This window comes from Centropristis striata, chromosome 18, assembly GCF_030273125.1.
Source record: "Centropristis striata isolate RG_2023a ecotype Rhode Island chromosome 18, C.striata_1.0, whole genome shotgun sequence".
Taxonomy (NCBI): Eukaryota; Metazoa; Chordata; class Actinopteri; order Perciformes; family Serranidae; genus Centropristis; species Centropristis striata.
In genome coordinates, this window is record NC_081534.1 from 26,573,661 (window position 1) to 26,593,089 (window position 19,429).

Below are 19,429 nucleotides of genomic sequence, written 5' to 3' on the forward strand. Positions count from 1 at the left end.
CGCGATATGATAAACCTAGAGAGAATTATCACCTCAATCTGCAGCTTATCTCAGCTTTTAGAGATTTAGAGTGAGTTAAAATCACTGTTTATCCATCCTTTACTGTTCTGATTTACTCTCTTATAAATGCATAGTAGTCCAAAGATGTTTTCTTAGTTCCTTAATAGTTCTTTGTGTTGGAAATACAAGAGTTTTATCTTCACGATAGGAGCAACAGATCAAAAAGGCCCTAACAAAGGACCTATTTCTTGTTGGTGTCCTTACATAACAGCATGTGGGCCGATTCATAAATGTCAGCAAATATCTCCACACATGAATGGAGGGAAGTCAAATACATGTGAGCACAATATTTCCCTGTGTCTCTCTCACACACACATGCTGCTGTCAAATTGAAAGATAGCTGTGAAACCTAAGTAGGAGGCATTTGCTTCATGCCAATTAAACACTTAGAGTAACATGGTAACGTACGTAGAGGAGAAGAGTGGAGAAAAGGAGCAGTGAAGGAGACACAGTCAACTACAACATATTACTGGAAAACTGGGTGGGATTTTTCTGGCCCAGTGCCAAACTGGTTTAACTCCTATATGAAGGACAGGGACTACTTTGTTAACCTGACACGCCAGATGGTTTGTTACATGGAACCGACTGAGAAGCCAACACTGGAAACTGTTTGAGAAAGGGCAGCAACTTGGCAGGTGATTGGATCAACCATCTGTCTACCACCGTCACCTTCTGTCAGTACTGGAGCTCATCACAGGAACCTGGTGTGGTGTGTCTGCAGACACAAATGCATTAGCCTACTTGAAGCCTGACAAAATAGATTTTTGTGCGAAAGCATGATTATTGCAGAATCTTAGAATATTGTGAAAATCCAGCTACCGTGCAAGATAACTACTTTGTGTCTGAGTGTACAAATTTGACTAGGTATTCCCCAGGGCGCCATCCTAGGGCCACTTCTGTTCTACATTTGCATCCTCCCACTAGCATGGTTTATGGAAAACAACAACTACTGATTATCCAGAGAGAAAAGTCACAAGTGCAACATGGGAAATCCTGCACAAACAAACAATTTTTACTTAGCCAAGCTTCCATGAATAGTGACTGCTTGTTTTATTCACTTGACCCAGATTGTAAGAAATGGCAGTCAAAACCATGCCACAAAATAACAGTGTGTTGCTGATGAAAGGATTCAGAGAGTACAACTTTAAGGATGATATCGCGGCAGTTTCAGCTATAACAGATCAGCTGGGAGCAAGTAAGAAAAGTAAACGGAGAAAAGGACCTGGTGCCAAAAGTGAGTCGAGCTGAGCCAAACCATACAGCGATATTCGACATTTGTAGCTGTTGTGAAGCTTTCAATTGTATCACCTCAACTTCCTCAACAGAGTTTGCTGTAGTTTGAGGTAAAATGTGAAGTTTCCTCATTAATAAACATGTTGAAAGTAAGAAAAAGATCTTCAAAGACAATTTTTAAGTAGTTTTCTTACTAAGATGATTTTACGATTAGACCTAAATGAAAATAAATGCTGTACAAATATCCTCTCATTTCATTTACATATTTTCAGAGATATAAAACAGTTGTGTTGATGCTGAAAAGCAGAAAATAACAAATAATAAAAACATTAATGGATATTCTTCATCAGACTGATTCTCAATAAAGACTTAGAGTGATAAGCAGTATTGATAACAGCTTTTGTATCAATAAAATCTTGTAGATTTCTTGTCCCTACTGATAAGACACCAGTTGTTAATAGTGTTGTACAGATAAAGTTTTAAAGTTTAAATCAAAACCGCGTGATGTGATTCCCTTAGAGGTCACATGTTACTGTGAATAAAACCATGTTGTACAATAATTTACCACCTGGAGAGGCAAAAGACTCAAGGCGACATTTTTAAAAAGCTTCTCATGTATCTATATCATTAATACAACAAGTAACATGTGTGGCATGACCATCACTGTGTGAGTCACAGAGGAATTAAAGGCAAATGAACTGAGTAAGAAGAAAAAAGAACGGAGAGGATGGAGAAAAAAAAAGGGAGGCACAAGACGGGAACAGAAGAGCGGAGGATAAACATGGATAGAGATGTAAAACTTTTCTTGGCTAAGGTGACTGCGAGCTAACAACAAACAAATGGGCTGCGGAGCTAAAAACTAATGACAGAGCTGAGTGGTTGAGTTTTCACTCTGCATGTAGCGTCTAAATTTAACCCACAATTGTTTCCAGGCTCAGGAGAAACGGCATCCCACCCACATGTGAAGCACACACGAGATCAGGGGTCTCGTTCGGTTTGAGTTGCCATCAATCAGCACGGGCCGTGTCCCCTGCCAGCATTACATCATAGCATACCTATTCTGATTTTAACAAGCCAGGGAAGTCATTTTGTGCCCTGGCAGCGAGAGTTGTACCACGTCGGGGCTAATCAGATGTGAACAGATTGGAGGAAGAACATTCAGAGTTGCTCAATACCCCGGGGTAGTAATCCCACGGTGTAAAATCACGTTTGCGTGCTACGGTCACTTGCATTCAATCACACTGCAAACATCTATTGGCTCGGACGCACTTTTGTAAATGATCTTTTTGGAGCACAAAGTTACGCCCAAAGGGACTCATTATACTGAGTCAAGTTCTCATGTTCTCATGCTGGGTTTTTCGGGTATTTCTGCTCTTGTTAGTCTGCACACTACATATTTCCACAAGGCGTGCGTTGCTTGTTTTGTAAATTTCACGTCCATTAAATCAATTTTCTTTGTCCTTTATGTGGTTGTTTTGCACACATGAATGTTATCCATGAAGTGAGTTTGCACTTCATGAAGGTGAAAGGTGCTGAGACAAAGTCTGTTCTCGTCAAATCATGTTTCCCTCTCGTTAAACTGATGTTTCTAATGTCACCGCTCGGTTAGGGTTAGGGTAAGGGAGGTGTTTTAGATCAAGGTAGGGAGAAACAGAGCATTCTTCAACACAACCCCAGCATGAGTGCGAAAGAAAATGCAACTAACACTTATTCTTTTTTGGCTAAAAGAGTGACCGTGGTAAATTGTGACTCAGCTGAATGTGGCGTGGTTGCTCATAGACCCTATTTAGTCTTTAAAATGTGTCTTGGGTGATAGGATCTCAAGTCAACAGGTGAGACACATCACCTTTTACACCTGTATGTATCATGCGTCTCCAGCTGACCACTTGTGTTCAGATTAGGGTTGTCAAATAGCCTGGGTATACCCAGACTGCCTTGCGCGCTCAAATTTAATTTCGAACCTCCAGACGGTCTGGCAACCAAGCCAGTTTCGTAGCCCTGTTTTAGGGATCCAATCACAGAGCGGGGAGGGACGGTGAGACGATGACGCGTACTACTCGGCACTTGGAAGCTTTCCGGATCCAACATGGCTGCTGCAGACGCGTAACTCTCTATAGCTGCAGATGGTGTTTTAAATAGTTTAGAGCGAAAGTTGAAAGGCGAAAGGTCTCTCGGCGGCTCCGCTGAGATCACCGGTGTTATGGTAGCGGGGCTATTAGCGTCGCTAGCGGCTAATAGCCCGACAGCGGAGCCGCCGAGAGGCCCGCAGCAGCTTGTTTATTGCCCATAAAATCAGTGGATGTGTGTGGCTGAATGACATGAGGGGGAATAAAGCGTGAAAATAAATAATCTTACAGAAAGCGAGAACTGGAGAAGCAAAGCAGCAAACAACACTCTCTCACAGACACACACACAACAAACATCCATCTCTGTTGCTCTACTACGTCATCTGGTATAACTGATCTGATTGGCTAAGAGCTACCAACAGACGCTTTAATAGACATTCTAAGCGTCCAATAAACGGCTCTGGAGGATCGTAAACCACACCTCCTCTACGGAGAAATAAACAGCAGGTGTCCAGACCTAATCTCCAATGAGATTTGGTCTGGTGTTAGCCAGGCTAGTTGTCAAAAGTATCGATACTCAAAAAAGTATCGATACTAAAACGTTGTATCCGGATACGATACTCATTTTCAAAAGTATCGAGTATCTGAAGCTTGTTATCATAGTTGCAGTTTCTTTTTGCACAACTGTTTTTTATTATAAATATTTAGCCTGTGGTTCTGTTAATTTTTACATGTTGGATTTTTCTTGTTCATAAAATATTTCTGTTAAATTTTGCGGTCTTTGTTTTTATCCTTGTGGTATCGAAAATGGTATCGAGTATCGAATATTTTCCTGAGTATCGGTATCAAGTTTGAAAATTTTAGTATCGAAACAACCCTAGTCCAGATAGTGATGTTACCAACTTCTCCTGAATGTTTTATGTACATTTTTAGTAGCCTAGTGTCATACTCTGTTTCCCTGCATAATATGTCTTATTTTAGTGCATTATAGAAATTAAGTGTTAGGGATCATTCACTCATTTGGATGTTTCTCTGTGAGGAAATGAGTAACAAAGAGTACTCCCATTTGTCTTAAATTAAGCCATTCATTTGTCTTTAATTAATCTAAAATACATACTAATTTGTATTTACTATCCACGCCAACCATTTATGTAAGTTACTACAATTAACCACCGACACATTCAGCTGAAAGTCATCAGTTAACATGGTCACTCATTAAACTGGAAGCAATTTAAAGTGAATATTTGAAAGAGTAAAATGAACGAAACAGCAACGTTACAAACTTTAACGGAAATGAAAAATCCCACCTTTGAAATGCTACTTGTGCCTGCCAGTTGTCAAGAAAAGAGTCTGAATGTCAGCCAGACGGAAGAAATAAAGATGAACCAGTTTAATCTGCAAGCTGAAATTTGAGTTAGCTCTTGTAAAGCGTGAAGGTGCAGAACGCTGCTGACAGGTATGTAGAAGTGAAGCTGAACTCCAAACCTCAGGGACTCAAGAATCAAAAGTACTGAGAAGTTTAACAAAAACAGAGTTTTCTCTTTAGTCACCAACCTGAAAACATGTTGCATCAGTTTAGTGCAGGACATGCCTTTGATTAGCGTTGGGAAATACCATTACAGTTTGGCTGCTACCAAACAGGCCCGAACAATGCAGCTCTGCACGGCTCTCACCTGCTGTGAGAACTCACTGGAAACATGTTTTCTTGGCACAACGCTGTTTTAAAGTGCATTTGGGACTTTGTTCACATTGGAATATTAGCATTTAAATGTTGAAAATGGCTTCATGTAACTCTGATGTTCTTCACTTTTCAACTCAGTTCTCACTGAGACATCTTGACATCCTTTGACCTGTAAATCACCAAATCAATGCGAAGTGGACTGAAGCACTAAAGCCAACTACAAGAGCTCTCAGGGGGACTATTTGGGCTGCCAAGAGGGACACTTGGACTTCTCAAGTGCCTCTCTGCGTCCAAAATGAATCACTGAGTTTCCCCTTTGGAAGCAGCCAAGTCCTGGCTAAATAAAAGTTGTTCAAAGGGGCCTCTTTTACACTCAGAACAGCCATCTGAACATTTTTCTTAGCTGACCTTCGAATATGGTGAGGTTCTTCAGGGCCAGGGAGTGCTCCCAGTCCTTCAGGCGAAGGTCCTCTGTGATTGTGTTGAGGATCTCCATCTCGTTCCTCAGTTGGGCCTCCGTGTGGACGTGGGTCACCCATAAACTGCTGGTGTCCTCTGTAATGTTGCTGATCTGGATCTGCGTAGAGGCAGAGGGAGAGTTAAAGGGTTACTATCTTCCAACCAGGATCCTAATCAGTAGCCGTGTTTCCATTAAAGTCGAAGCCAACTTTGACACAAAATTTTGAAATGTTGCATTAAAGAACATGCGAATAAGGGACGTTTCCATCAAATGGTTAAGAGCAAATAAACAAAGCTGCAGAAATGTATTTGGCCAGAAGATGGCAGTGTAATGTATTGCTGTAGGGTAATCTGTCAGTAAACAGGAGAAGAAGAAGAGAAAAAACAACAAAAAAGAGGTTGCTAATGGTCACCCATGAGAGAAATTGGAGAGAAGTCTTCAGGATTTTGATTCAATTGGGCAACTTGGAGTTAAATGTTCGGTAAGTCGTAAAGTATTTGGAAAAAGTGTTTCCTTCTCCAGTTTAGTACATTAACTATTTTTCGAAAAAAGACAAATACCACCTCAAGTGACTGTAAAAATGTGCATTTTCAAAAGTTTTATCGAATTTTGGTGTATCCAAATCAAGCTTTTGTCATAGAAATCTTCAAAATGCACATAGAAATCTGTTGATGGAAACACGACTAATGTAAAGTTAAGGCCCAGATTCTTAATTTAAGCCTGACGACATTAAGGAAAGATGGACAGGACTTGTTCCGAAAGAGGTGAGCTGTTGCTGGAAGACAGTGCTGAAAACATGAGTTGAAGATAGGTGGGAAGAGTTTGTAAGTGTACAGAAAGTGTAGTTTTTCTCTTTTTTTGCCCAGAATATATAGAAGAAAGGCTTCTACAATTGAAGAGCAGACAAGGAGAGAGAGAGGGGGGCTGCAGGCAGAGGAGGGTGAACCAGCTGCTGCAAGACCATGAAGCTCGGGAGACGAGTGGTGCAGCTCAGAAAAACGGTTTATTTCTCCATAGGGTACTTTCCATAATGTTGTCAGACACTTATAATAACAATTGGAGCCTGTCAGTGGCAAAATAAGCACTTTTAGTGGATGTAAGGTTCCACTGCTGCTGCCCAATTGCCCTTGCAGCTTGTTTCGCTGCTGCCGTCTGCATCGCTGTGGCAATTTCAAAAACTGTTGTCCCCATTAGTCACTTACACACAAAAACCTGGGTAAATGGGATCTGTGTTGAAAAATACAGAAGTTTCGATTTTCCTTACAGAGCAGTAAAAGTTAGCTTATTAAATGTATTTGGTTTGTGGATTTAATGTATATGATATTTGTGAAAGCTCATATGAACCTGCAAGTCTTGTATCTTCAGGTGGTGAACACTGATGTCATTGCTGACGGTGTGATTGACAGCTCCCACCGTCCAGTTGACCTCGTCCAGTTTCTCTCTTAGTCTGCTCACCTGTCCCGAAGTTTCCCTTAAAGACAACAGAAACAAACACAACTTTATTTGTTGAAATCAATACATTTTTAATTGCTTTAACTGCTATGTTATGTTTTCTGCTCGATGTGTTTGTCTGAAACTTGGTGGAAAGGTGTTGTAGCCAAGGAAAAACATTTTCTGTTGTAGGAAATTCCCCTTTTCTTTTCACTCATGGTGTTCCTCAGGGATCTATCTTGGTTCCATTACTGTGTTCCATCTAAAGTAAATTCTGTCTTGGATCAGGCAACCAGTAAACCTAATCTACAGTACTATATTTAAGCTGATGACACCCAATTATATGTCCCGTTAAAATCTATGAATCATAGCAAACTTATTGATGACAAAATGGAAATGATCCTGTTTGTTTGCAGGTCAAAGGGCATCAAATGTTTGTCTGAAGATCCGAATCATGGGGCAGATACACAAATTATTTTTCATTTTTGTCAACATTGCAAGATAGGATATTGATGCTGGATTCATGTGGTGTCTGAATAATCAGGAAAATGAGTTCCTGACTGAGAAAAGTCTTGAGCATGCACCTTTAAGTCGGAAAAGAACTTTACACATTTTCATGTCTCACCTGATCTGTTTCCTTCGCTCTTTTTTGTCATGCAAATAGAAAAAGCTATCAACGTATTGTTTCAACACTCCACATGAATGCTTCATTTGCATTAATGGAGGTCTGCAGAGTATTTGAGTGCGCTTATTATATCAAACAGAGTCTGTATTGTTGTAATTATACTTCCATGACTTGAAAAATTTGCATTTTTCACTGGAATATAAATTCCTACCTGACTAGGAGGTTCTGGTCTTGGAGCCAGGTTGAGGCTCGAGACACTTCTGCATTCAAGCCCGTCAGGTTCCTGCTGGCGGAGCTGCTCAGGGAGGACAACCTGTCGTCTAGCTGCACCAGGTAGCCCTCTGACTGGAGGGAGTGAGCCTGCATGGTCCTCAGCTCCAGTTCCAGGCCCTGAGGGTGAAAGAACTTTGAACTATCAAAGCAATTCATAATAAGTATCATTACTGACTTGGAAATCACAGGAAAACAGCAATGATCACTGAATATTAATGAAAAATACAGACTCCAAAAATAAATCACTATCTAACTATTACTGTAAGTGATCCTATCTGTCCAACAGAACCTTTTGTGTTGTAGGAAGTTTGTCTGTTTCTCATTTCACTTACGATGTTCCTCAAGGCTCAATCTTGGGTCCGTTACTGTTCACCAACTACAGTAAATGCTACCTTGAATCAGGTAATTAGAAAACTTAATCTACAGCACTGTTATTATGCTGATGACACCCACTTATATGTCCCGTTACAGTCCACCAATTACAGCAAACTTAATGATGACAAAACAAAAATTATCTTGTTTGGCACAGCCAATTCTGTTAGTCTATAACCTCTATAGCTCTATCATATAATTTTAAGCCAAATGCTTTATCTGATTTTGGTGTTTTGATGACCAAGTAAACAGGGCATCAGATGGTGATGTTTCTTTCAACTAAAGCTCATATAAAAAAATCAGACCCTTCTTATTCATTTTATTCACACAGATGGTTGTACATGCCTTTATTTTTTTTTCTCGTCTTGACTTCTGCAGCCATTGGTCCAAAATGTTGCTTTAGTTTTGCAAGATAACTCCTATTCTGGTCTGCCTGCACTGGCTCCCTGTTCATTTCCACATTGGTTTAAAACATGTATACACCTTAAGGGCCTTAAATGACCTGGCCCATACATAGTACAGATCTTCTAACCCCCTTATGTGCCTGTTTCCCACTCTTAGATCAGCTGATAGTGGTCATTCCTGGTCATTCCCAGAACACGACTGGTGACTCAAGGCTATTGGACTTTTGAAGTCTGGTCTCCAAACTCTGGAACAACTTACAGGCTGAGATAAGGTTTGCTAATTCAATCACTATTTTTAAATCTCTTCTGAAAACATTCTTCAAAAAACAACAACAATTCTTGGTAATTTTGGTAGTTTCTGAATTCTGAAGTACATCGTAACATAAGATAAGTTTATTATTACTTTTATTATATACCACATTATCCTCACACTCTGTAGATGTCCGGCAACAGTTCCCAGGTCTAAACCCTGCACTGTAAAAGCTCTTGTTTTGCTTCTTTTATTCCTGTGTCGTACCTTGATGAGAATCTCCAGCCGCTGCAGCCAGTCGCTGTGGTTGTGGAAGAGATTCTCCAGTTTCCAGATGTTCTCCAGCAGGTCAGCCTGAGTGGACGCCTCGCCCAGGTTCTGCTGGAGCAGCCGAGAGCGCTCCGACATCCGGGTCACGTTCTCCATCAACACCTCCTGCCGCTGGGAAGACACCTGGGAGCGAGAGACTGGGGAGGGGAAGAGAAAGAAAAGAAGAGAGTGAGAGATTTGTTCTGGGTGTTGATTCCCTGATCCCTCAGTCCCCAAATCGAGTATCATTTACTATCAATCACTACTGTCAGCTCGGACCCGGCCAGCACTTTAATGCAGAGCAGATGTTGATTCAGTCGCCTGCACTAATTTTGGTTGTCTATTCTTGCTTAATCTATTGTTTTGTTAAATTATGACCTAAATATTTTTACGACTCTGAATCCAGTTTCCACACTTGGCTCGCTGCGAGGTTCTCTGTGTTTTATTGACGACATATTGTGGAAATTCTGTCTCCATTTTGACTGATGTTGAATTTGGCCGCTGCGTGTTGCTGTTCGTCCAATACTTTCAGGAGAGGGAGCATTAGCCCAGAGTGTTTTTAAAGAAAAAGATATGACGTATGCATTCCCAGTGATGGAAAGTAACTGCTGTAAGTGCATTTTACTCAAGAAATGCACTTAAGGACAATTTTAAAGTACTTTTATACCAGTTAATAAAATGCTGATTTGGGAATAAAACAGAATGTGATAATGTGCTCATCCTTTATGACATATATTCATTTGAAAACAGCACAAAGACAATATATCTAACCTGTTAAAACCCACCAGTCTGCCAGTGGGTAGGGTTAGACCAAAAATGTTTTTTTTTGTTAAACTAACATAGTTTCGGTTGTGTTTGGGCCACATGCAACTGCAGAAACTGTTAGATGTTAACTTTCAAATGAAGCCTCTTACAAATGTGAATGAAACAAATGTCCACAAAGACACTCCAAACAATCACACAGAAGCACAAAACAACTACAAAGACACTTTAGAATAACCATCAAGATGCACAAAACAACCAAAAAGACAGACAAAATGACCACAATGTCACACAAAGTGACAAAAATTAATTTAAATTAACCACAAAGAGACACAAAATGTCCACAATGTAAAACCACAACAAAGACTAACCACCAGAGAAACTAATGTCCACAAAGACACTCCAAACAACCACATAGAGGCACACAATGGCCACAAAGACTCTCAAAATGACTACAATGATACACAGAGTTACCACAAATGCATTAAAATGAACCACAAGGGGACAAAAAAAGTCCACAAAGACTAGAAGACGAGAAGATGTTAACTTCCAAATGATTCCTACATGCATTTTGCCTTTTCAGTTCTTCTGTTATAATTTTGTGTAACTGTGTCCTTCATCATTTCATGACTCTGCAGATTTCTCCTGTGACCCATTGGAGGAGGCCCATCCCCTAGGAGGAGAACCACTCCACTAAAGGACTGAACTAAACACAAATAACTTTAAAGTAGCTCATCTTTCACAGGCGATAAAAGTTTTAAAAAATGCATCAGGGGCAAAAACTAACGGTGTAATCTTTAATAACAAACACTATCAGATAAAAGGCCAATTTTCTGCAGAATGAGTGCTTTTACTTTCGATGACATGTTTATTTAGATAGGACTTTGAACAGACTTATTATTTGTTATGGAGTATTTTCTACATTGCTTGCCACCAATGTGGATCCCAACAATTTGTTGTCCACAAAAAAGTTTCATTTCGGCTTTGTTTCTAATTGTGAAATCATCTTCTTGTTATAAAATGTAACACGCTCATTTAACCGTAAATATACATTGAATTAGAGGGAGTTTTTGAAGATGAACTGTAAACACACACATCTGAAAGAAACAGAAATAAAAAGGGAGAGTGAAAACATGTTTTCCTTTAAGAGTTTGTGGAGAGTTTTGGGACAAGATGATCTGAATTACACACGTGTTTATTTAGCTGTTGCATCACATTTGCTGACAGTTAATGTATTACTGATGAACCTTTCTTGTCTTGTTTTTGGCCGTGGCATAAAGGCCACTTCTTCTTTTTCCTTTCCCTCTGTTCTCCGCCGTGCCTAATGAGAAAAAGCTTCTCGGTTTCATGTTATGTTGGGAGCATGTTGCGTGGTAACGGCTCGATAGCCCGGGAGATATTTTGAAACCAGATCCTCAGCGTTACGCCATGACGACATGCACTCTGCGGGACAGCGGGGACCAACGTGTGCAAAACAGCACAGATGGAGAAAAAATGGAATAGCTTGGGAAATGAGAGGAAGCAGATAATTCCCTTCACACATGCTCTTTTGACACATTGATGCCCCGAACAGCACGATATCACAAGTTGTCTGAACGTTTCTGTTTCCACGTATCTAAAAGTGATAGGAGTGTGTTTCTGTGTGTGGCTTTGTGTGCAAGAATCAAGGCCAAAAACCGTCTGACCGCATGACCTCAGAGTGCTGCAAAACCACAGTGATGCAAACAAACCATCTCAATTCCGGCTCATTATGTGTGTTAGGTTTAATTCTAATGACCTGAAAAACTAAATAAGCCACTACACAGAGCGCTTAATTGCTAAATGATGGTCTGTCAGCATTGGTGGTGTTTTTTTCTTCAGAAGAACACACACATTTATGATCAACCACAAGCTAAGAGTATAGTGTTCCTCAGCAGTTCTTGAAAAGGAAGAAGAGAAGAAGACCCTATAGTGGGCCAGTCGTATTCTAGATATTTCATTTGAATTGCTTCATCGGCTGTCTCAGCTTCTGAGTGTACAGGTCTGGTTTATTGTGGGAAATTAAATAAAACAATCAAAGCATCTGGGTTTGATTAAGTCATATATTTATAAGGTCTCATTAACCAAACATGACAAACTTCCAAATGTTTGCAGTCTTAACAAGCACTTGGACACTGTGGAGGTTAAAGACTGTCTCCCTGCAAAAACTAACCTACAGGTTGTTTGTTCAGGCAGCAAAATACGACATATTTACGGTTTAGACGTTCCCCCTCGCCCTCTAGTGGCCGTAGTAAGAATGGCGGCAATGCAGAGATCAAATAGTGGAAGTCGCTCTCTTGATGACCCAGGAGAACGTGGTTCATGTTCCATGTGAAAACAAAAGTAAACAATGTGATTTAAACATCACTGGACTTACGCACCTCACGTTTTGTGCATTATGTTTTTAAGTAATTGTGTCACTTTTGGTAGTCACGTTGTCCTCGTAACTACTTCACTTTCGGCATTACCGTATATTGATTTATAGTTTAAACTGTCTTTTAAAACACCTAACCAGGACGTTTTTTTTGCCCTAAACCGAGATCAGTGGTTTTGCTAAATTCAACAAAACTGCAGCCCTTTTAACAACCAGGAACCGTATGTGTATGTATAATTACATGTGCACTACCGCTCCACTCTGTACTGTGAAATGCTCATATGTGTTGTTATGGTTGGTCTTGACAAACAACCTATTCTGCCGTTTATGTTAGAGATCTTGTTGGGAAGTTATCTGGAATATGTTGTACTAACACAAACACCTGAGGCTGAAGAATAAGGGTCATTTACACAAAGAAGCCAATGAAAATGTCTGACTTGAGAGATAATGACATTCGGGAACTTCTGTCGGTAAGAGCTGATACCAAAGTTGTCAAAATTCATGGAATGGCAACAAACCCAATTGCTTATGACCAAATCATGAGCTGGCTGGGTGACTGTGATTTCCGTAGCATACTTTAGGTGTCATGTCTTACCTCCTGCAGACTCTACCCAGGCACCACCCATCGTCAAAACCAACCGGAGTATTTCCATTTGGTTGACAATCTCCTGTTTTGTGCTACATGTGTGATAAGGAACTCCAGACCATACCCAGTCCAACATTTATCGCTGTCAGCAAGAAATCTGGTCTTTTTAACTTAGTTTCTGACACTTGGGAAAAACTGTTTTCCCAACGGTGATAAAATACACATGGATACCACATTTGTGTCAGATAATCTTGTAAGGATCATCTAAAAGTTACAGATGGAGCTGCAGCACAGGGCTTAGTGTTAATGTAATCCAAGAATGGTTTCCAAATTTTCTGAAATTTGTCAGGGGAACCACAGTGTGGTTTTGCAAGTTTAAGGTGCAGAATTACATTTCGTAACCACAGACTGTTTGGGGTCTGTGGGTTCTCACAGTTCAGGACGACTGTGTCCTATTAGAACGAAGACATATAAATTTATATCTTGTTGCCAAAACACATTTGAATAGATTTTCCACCGTGTGTCCACTCTGTTTCCTCTGGTTACATCGCCTAAAGGAATAATCAATCAGCGTTGGAAATCACTCTCAGCTAATTGATGTCTGTTGAACTGCAGCTCTGCTAACATGGAGAACTCTGCATATACAATCAACCAAACCACAGCGGTCACTGTCAGGGAACTGAATGGAGATTTAAGACTTTTCTATTCACACCAACATAGCAGTAATATTGGATTGTTTTGGCCTCTTGGGGGAAAGAAGCTGCAAACACAGCACTGACATAATATAATTTTATAAAGGCTTACATGCAAACCTGCGCGAAATTAGCATGTCATTTTATTTTACCACAAGAACACTCAAAATGACCAAAAACAGATGCAAAACAACCACAAAGACACTCACAGCAACCACGAGGAGGCACAAAGCAACCTCAAATACCTATAAGAAGAACCATCAAGAGATGCAAATGAACACAAAGACACTCAAAACAACCACAAAGAGGTGCAAAACAACCTTAAACAACCTTAAGTGGAACCATAAAGAGAAGCAAAATGCCCACGAAGACACTCAAAACAACCACAAAGAGGCACAAAACAACCTCAAAGACGTTAAATAACAACCATTAAAGATGCAAAAGACCACAAAGACACTCAAAAGAACCACAAAGAGGCACAAAAAAACCTCAAACAACCTTAAGAAGAACCACAATGAGATGCAAATGACCACAAAGACACTCAAAACAACCACAAAGACAATCAAAACAACCTCAAATACCTTCAAAAATAACTGTAAAGAGATACAAAACAACCACAAGATGCAAAATGACCACAAAGTGATAAAAATTGACACAAAGAATTACAAAAAGACCACAAGACGCAAATGACCACAAAGACATTCAAAACAACCACAAAGAGACACAAAATTATCACAAAGGCATTCAAATCAACGACAAAGAGACAAAAAATGTCCACGAAGACACTCAAATGACCATATCGAGATGCAAAATAACCCCAGTAAGATGTAAAACCATCACAAACACACTTAAACAACCAATAGGAAACGCAAAAAAGACCACAAAGCCATGTAAAATCACCACAAAGACACTAAATCAACCACTAGGAGATGCAGAATCACCACAAAGTGACTCAAATCAACCACAAAGACTCTCAAAACGACCACACAGAAAGTTGAGGATAGTTTTACTTCAACAAACTTTAAATGATCAGAATGGACATTTACTGGATATAAATGTTTGCCGATGCAGGCACAGTGTCCTCAGTTGAATCTGACTTGGAAAAAACAAACATACATGAACTTATTTTAAATAAGGGAGAATACATTTAACCCACAGAGCTGTAATTGCCCTTCTCTTCCAGTCATCAACCCTCATTATGTCAGAGTGCTGTTGAGTTACAACAGGAGAGATGAGTCTTTAAGGAGAGTGGAGTGTGACTGCAGGCGAGGACGATGAGAAATTGACTGAAAGACGATACGTACGCCTGACAAATCCATTTAAAGAGTTCAGCTCAGCTCCGTAAGATGGGAAAGTCATCTCTTGTCCTTTCCATTACTCTCCTATTCTTCCCTCTTTATTTCACACACATACAGACATGGCAGACGATACTGCAAACAGATTAGTCCCAAACTCACAGCTTCATGGTCTTTGGATTGTTTCGTGGAGATGATGACACTTTCTATTCATGTATCAAACGATGGGACGGCCGTCCAGCACAACAGCTGGGCTTCAGCGTGTAATGTGAATGTGTCTGGACTGTGGGTTCAATCCTCACACTGTAGCTATAGATACAAGTTAAAGCTGCAGTGGACTCACATTATATCTATAGCATTTTATCTGTATTCAACAGGGTTAGCCCAATGTCAGTGCACATACTGTATGACCTGTTTACTAAGGGATGGGAATAATTAATCGATGATCAATTAATGGTCTTTAAGATTTTTGTTGATGGCATTGAATAAAGAGACAAAACACGTAGCATTGACATCCTCTCCGCGCAGAGAAAAGACATTTCAGCGGTAATAAGAGAGGAATTGAAGAATGCATTGGCAGACGATTTTGAGTCTAGTAAGAGGGAAATCATGGCAGTGAGAACTGAAATAGCTAACAATACTACGGCGATTCACTCTGAGCTTGAACATGTGAAGGCTAATGTTGGAGCTGTCGAAGAAGGACTATCAACATGGACGGACGAGGTCGTATCAACACAACGCACAGTAAAAGACCTCGAGAAGTTGGTGGATGACTTTAAAGAAAAGTGTGAGGACTTACAAATGAAAAACAGCAGACTTAGTATTTTTTGCACATCCCCACTGTACGTAATACACTAGACTATGCCTTGTTTGTGTTGAAGCCGTGTGGAAGCGTGAAAATATAAATTTAGAGAAACACACTCATTAGTTACCTGTTTTTGTTATATACAGTCATGGAAAAAAATATTAGACCACCATTGTTTTCTTCAATTTCTTGTTCAGTTTAATGCCTGGTACAACTAAAAGTGGACAAATATAATGATAACAACAAAAATAGCCCATAAGAGTTTAATTTAAGAGCTGATATCTAGCCATTTTCCATGGTTTTCTTGATAATAACCAAAATCATTATCAAGAAGACCAAGGAAAATGGCTAGATATCAGCTTTTGAATTAAACTCTTATGGGCTATTTTTGCTGTTATCATTATATTTGTCAAAACAAATGTACCTTTAGTTGTACCAGGCATTAAAATGAACAAGAAATTGAAGAAAACAACGGTGGTCTAATAATCTTTTCCATGACTGTAGGTCCTGTTCTCTCAATATATGAATGAATATATTTAATTTTGCCCATTATGTATGTTTTCATACATGCAAGAGTATGTATAAAAACATAACGATTAATCAATTAATTGATCGTTAAAGTTATAGATGCTCTAGTTGGCAGGTCACTTCCAAACGCCCATCACTAGTGTTTGCAATAGCAAATTTGAGGTGAAATTTCGAAATTTTGCATTAAAGAAAATGGGAATTAGAGATGCTTCCATTAACTGGTTTAAAGCGAATAAACAAAGCTGCAGTAACGTACTTTGGCCAGAAGATGGCAGTGTAATGTGTTGCTGTAGGCTAATCCCTCAGTTAACAGGAGAAGAAGTAGAGAGAAAATGGAAAAATGCATTTTCAAAAGTTTTATCAAATTTGGGTGCTTCTATCAAGGTCTTCTCATGTGAATCTTGAAAACTGTGCTTTGTGTACATTGATGGAAACACAACTAATGTCAATGGACTTGTGAGAGCAGATTTTCTTCAATTTTCTTTCAATTTCATGTAAACCAGCCTGATTTTGGTTTACGCATATTATAGTATGTTGTTTATAACAGGCCTAATCTGATTTTTTATGTCTTTGCATGGCAGGGGACCATATTGGATTTAATCTGTGTCTTTTGTTTCAGTTATCTTCCTTTTGGTTTAAAAATATTTGGAAAAGTATGCTATGTTTTTGTTGCAAACCAGAAAAATTATTCCTAAAAATACTCATAATAACTTATTAGTATTTTGCGTTTCAGCATTGGAAAAATTAAGCAATGCACTGGGCCCTTGCATGGTAGCTCACTGCAATCAGTGTGTAAATAAGAGCCAAACACTGAAGAGATTTGGATAAAATCAGTATATTAATGCAGCCCTGTCTGTCAGCATTAATGGAGAAGATGCCCGATTATAAACTGGGTTCACTGCTACTTAAAATCAAATTAAATCATCTTTCTATTAAGCATAGGATTTAACTTTTTTTTTTTAAAGGTATGAAACAACAAACCCTTGTTCTGTTCCTTGCGTGTGCAGTTCATTCAACCTTAGAACGATGAGATCATGATGGCTGTGAATTTATTGCACAATGACTTTCTGTATTTCTGTTTGAGGTCCTCTCTCTGTAGACCTTTATCCCACATAGAAAACAATGCTATACTTGTGAGGACCTTATATAGACTCTTAATTTCCTAGCTTCTTTACCTCAACCTAAATGAACCTACAACCAAGTCTTAGCTGCTGAATGACAATTAAGTTCAAGAATGCATGTGAGTCCCCACAAAGTAACTCCAGGTCATGGTCCCCACAAAGTCATGTGTGATCCATTGACCCACACACACACACAGACAAGCTGGCTGGAGAGTGTCAGTGTGAGGGCAGAGAGGGAGGACAGAGGGATGTTTATCAGAGCTGCATTCCTCTGTGGGCAAAGCCAAAGACAACATGGTGCCTTCATAATCTCTTTATCTGCTCCCTGTGTGTGTGTGTGTGTCCGTCTGTGTGTGTCCGTCTGTGAGTGTGTGTCTGTGCGTGTGTGTGTGTGTGTGTGTGTGTGTGTGTCCTTCTGTGTCCGTGTGTGTGTGTGTGTGTGAACTTGAATTCAGGCAGATATAAAAAGAGTTTTATCCCGTGAAAGATTCCCTCTCCCAGACATCCAAAGGTTTTTGATGTAAAGTTACACACAAATACAACAAAGCTGTTCACTTTAAGGCTGCTTAAAATAAAAACAAACACAAATATTTGCTTTTTCTACCTTGTAATATACCTATATACCTTTATACACACTGTATGGTTCTAAATTAGCAAAAAATGTTAATTTAACGTTCTTGTTTTTTTAATGTTTTTTTGCAGCTGCTAGGAGGATTTTCCGAGAAGGGACAAAGTTTGACAGACCATTAAGTCTTTAAGTTGACAATTTCCTGTGTTATAATTTCCTTTCATGTTATGTTTGATAAACTCCATATGTCCAACATTCATCCTGTGAGTCTCTGATGTTGTTTGCTATGACTTAATTAGGTCATTAGGTCATCATCAGTATGGATATAGTTTGTACATGTTTCCATTCTTACCTGTTCTCTATTAATTATATAGAAAGGGCAGATGTGTAGGGTTTGTGTGTTAGTAAATAACTTTAGTTTTAATCTTCATGAGGTCCTTCATGATCCCTGTGTTGTGTTTAAATGTTGTACAAGTCAAATGTCCCGCAGTGCTCCGACTTCAGGCCCAACACCCCTGGTTACTAATCTCCCTGTTCAGCTCTCACAGGCTTTTTAATAAAGTTACTTAATAAGAAGTGTGTGTGTTTGTGTGTGTTTGTGTGTGTGTGTGTGTGTGTGTGTGTGTGTGTGTGTGTAGCAGCTTCATTTAGCTTTAAAGGTCCCTGCCATTACAAACACAATTGTTCATTCAGGTTTATTTATACAGACCAATATTGCATGCTATAATATGTCTTTACAGGCCAACATCAGCAATTAATCTAAATAAATTATAATTACAAGGAGATATCTTTCGCAGATGGCTGGAGCTGTAAAGTTTAAACTATTTTTATGTTGGAGCACATGTGACTGCACACATTAAAATATTACAAAAAATGTCTTCAAATATATACTTTTTTTCTCAAAATAATTCAACCTTTTATCTTGAAATATTATAGCTATTTTTAAAAGGTTACATTGACATTTAAAACTTCTGTCAACATTTTTACCACCTATTTTAAAAACTATTTTATTTATTTTATGACCTTTTTCCCCTCTAAGTAACTTTTTTTAAAATTTATGATGACTTCTTCACAAAACCTTTTTACAGCATTAATTACAACAAAAGCTTTGTATTTAAGATATACAATAGGCTTGTAATTACTGTTATTTGAATTGACTTTCACATCACGTGATGTATATTATCATGGTACTTTTAGCACAAAAAAATCTCTTAAATAACAAAACGCTGCGTTGTTGCATTGTTGAACTGGACATAAATACACAGGATCAGACTTTTGAGACTTTAAATCATACGGCCGGTTTATTGAATTCATCAACTTCCACGAAAAACAGCCTTAATTACAAGTTATTGTTTTTCTCTTGCCTGTTTTTTATACTTTATATAGAAACCAAAATTATGTTTTTTACTGTTTGTAAACACTCCAACTGTAGCTGGTGACGACCTTCTGAAAAGCATCGGTATAATTTAGAGACCGCACTAACTTCGACTGATCAGTTTGAGACTTTGTGTGGTTG

General features: G+C 39.1%; 1 protein-coding gene across 1 annotated transcript in view; it reads right to left on the reverse strand.

Annotated features, from left to right (window-relative positions):
• The window catches only part of scara5 (scavenger receptor class A, member 5 (putative)), a 111,284-nt gene that overhangs the window by 53,050 nt on the left and 38,805 nt on the right, over positions 1-19,429 (reverse strand). The window contains exons 4-7 of the mRNA XM_059355836.1: positions 9,123-9,322; positions 7,768-7,946; positions 6,845-6,971; positions 5,449-5,617 (exon numbers count right to left, since the gene is read on the reverse strand). Of these exons, the coding sequence (XP_059211819.1) occupies positions 5,449-5,617; positions 6,845-6,971; positions 7,768-7,946; positions 9,123-9,322 (675 nt within the window). The remainder of the gene's footprint in view (positions 1-5,448; positions 5,618-6,844; positions 6,972-7,767; positions 7,947-9,122; positions 9,323-19,429) is intronic.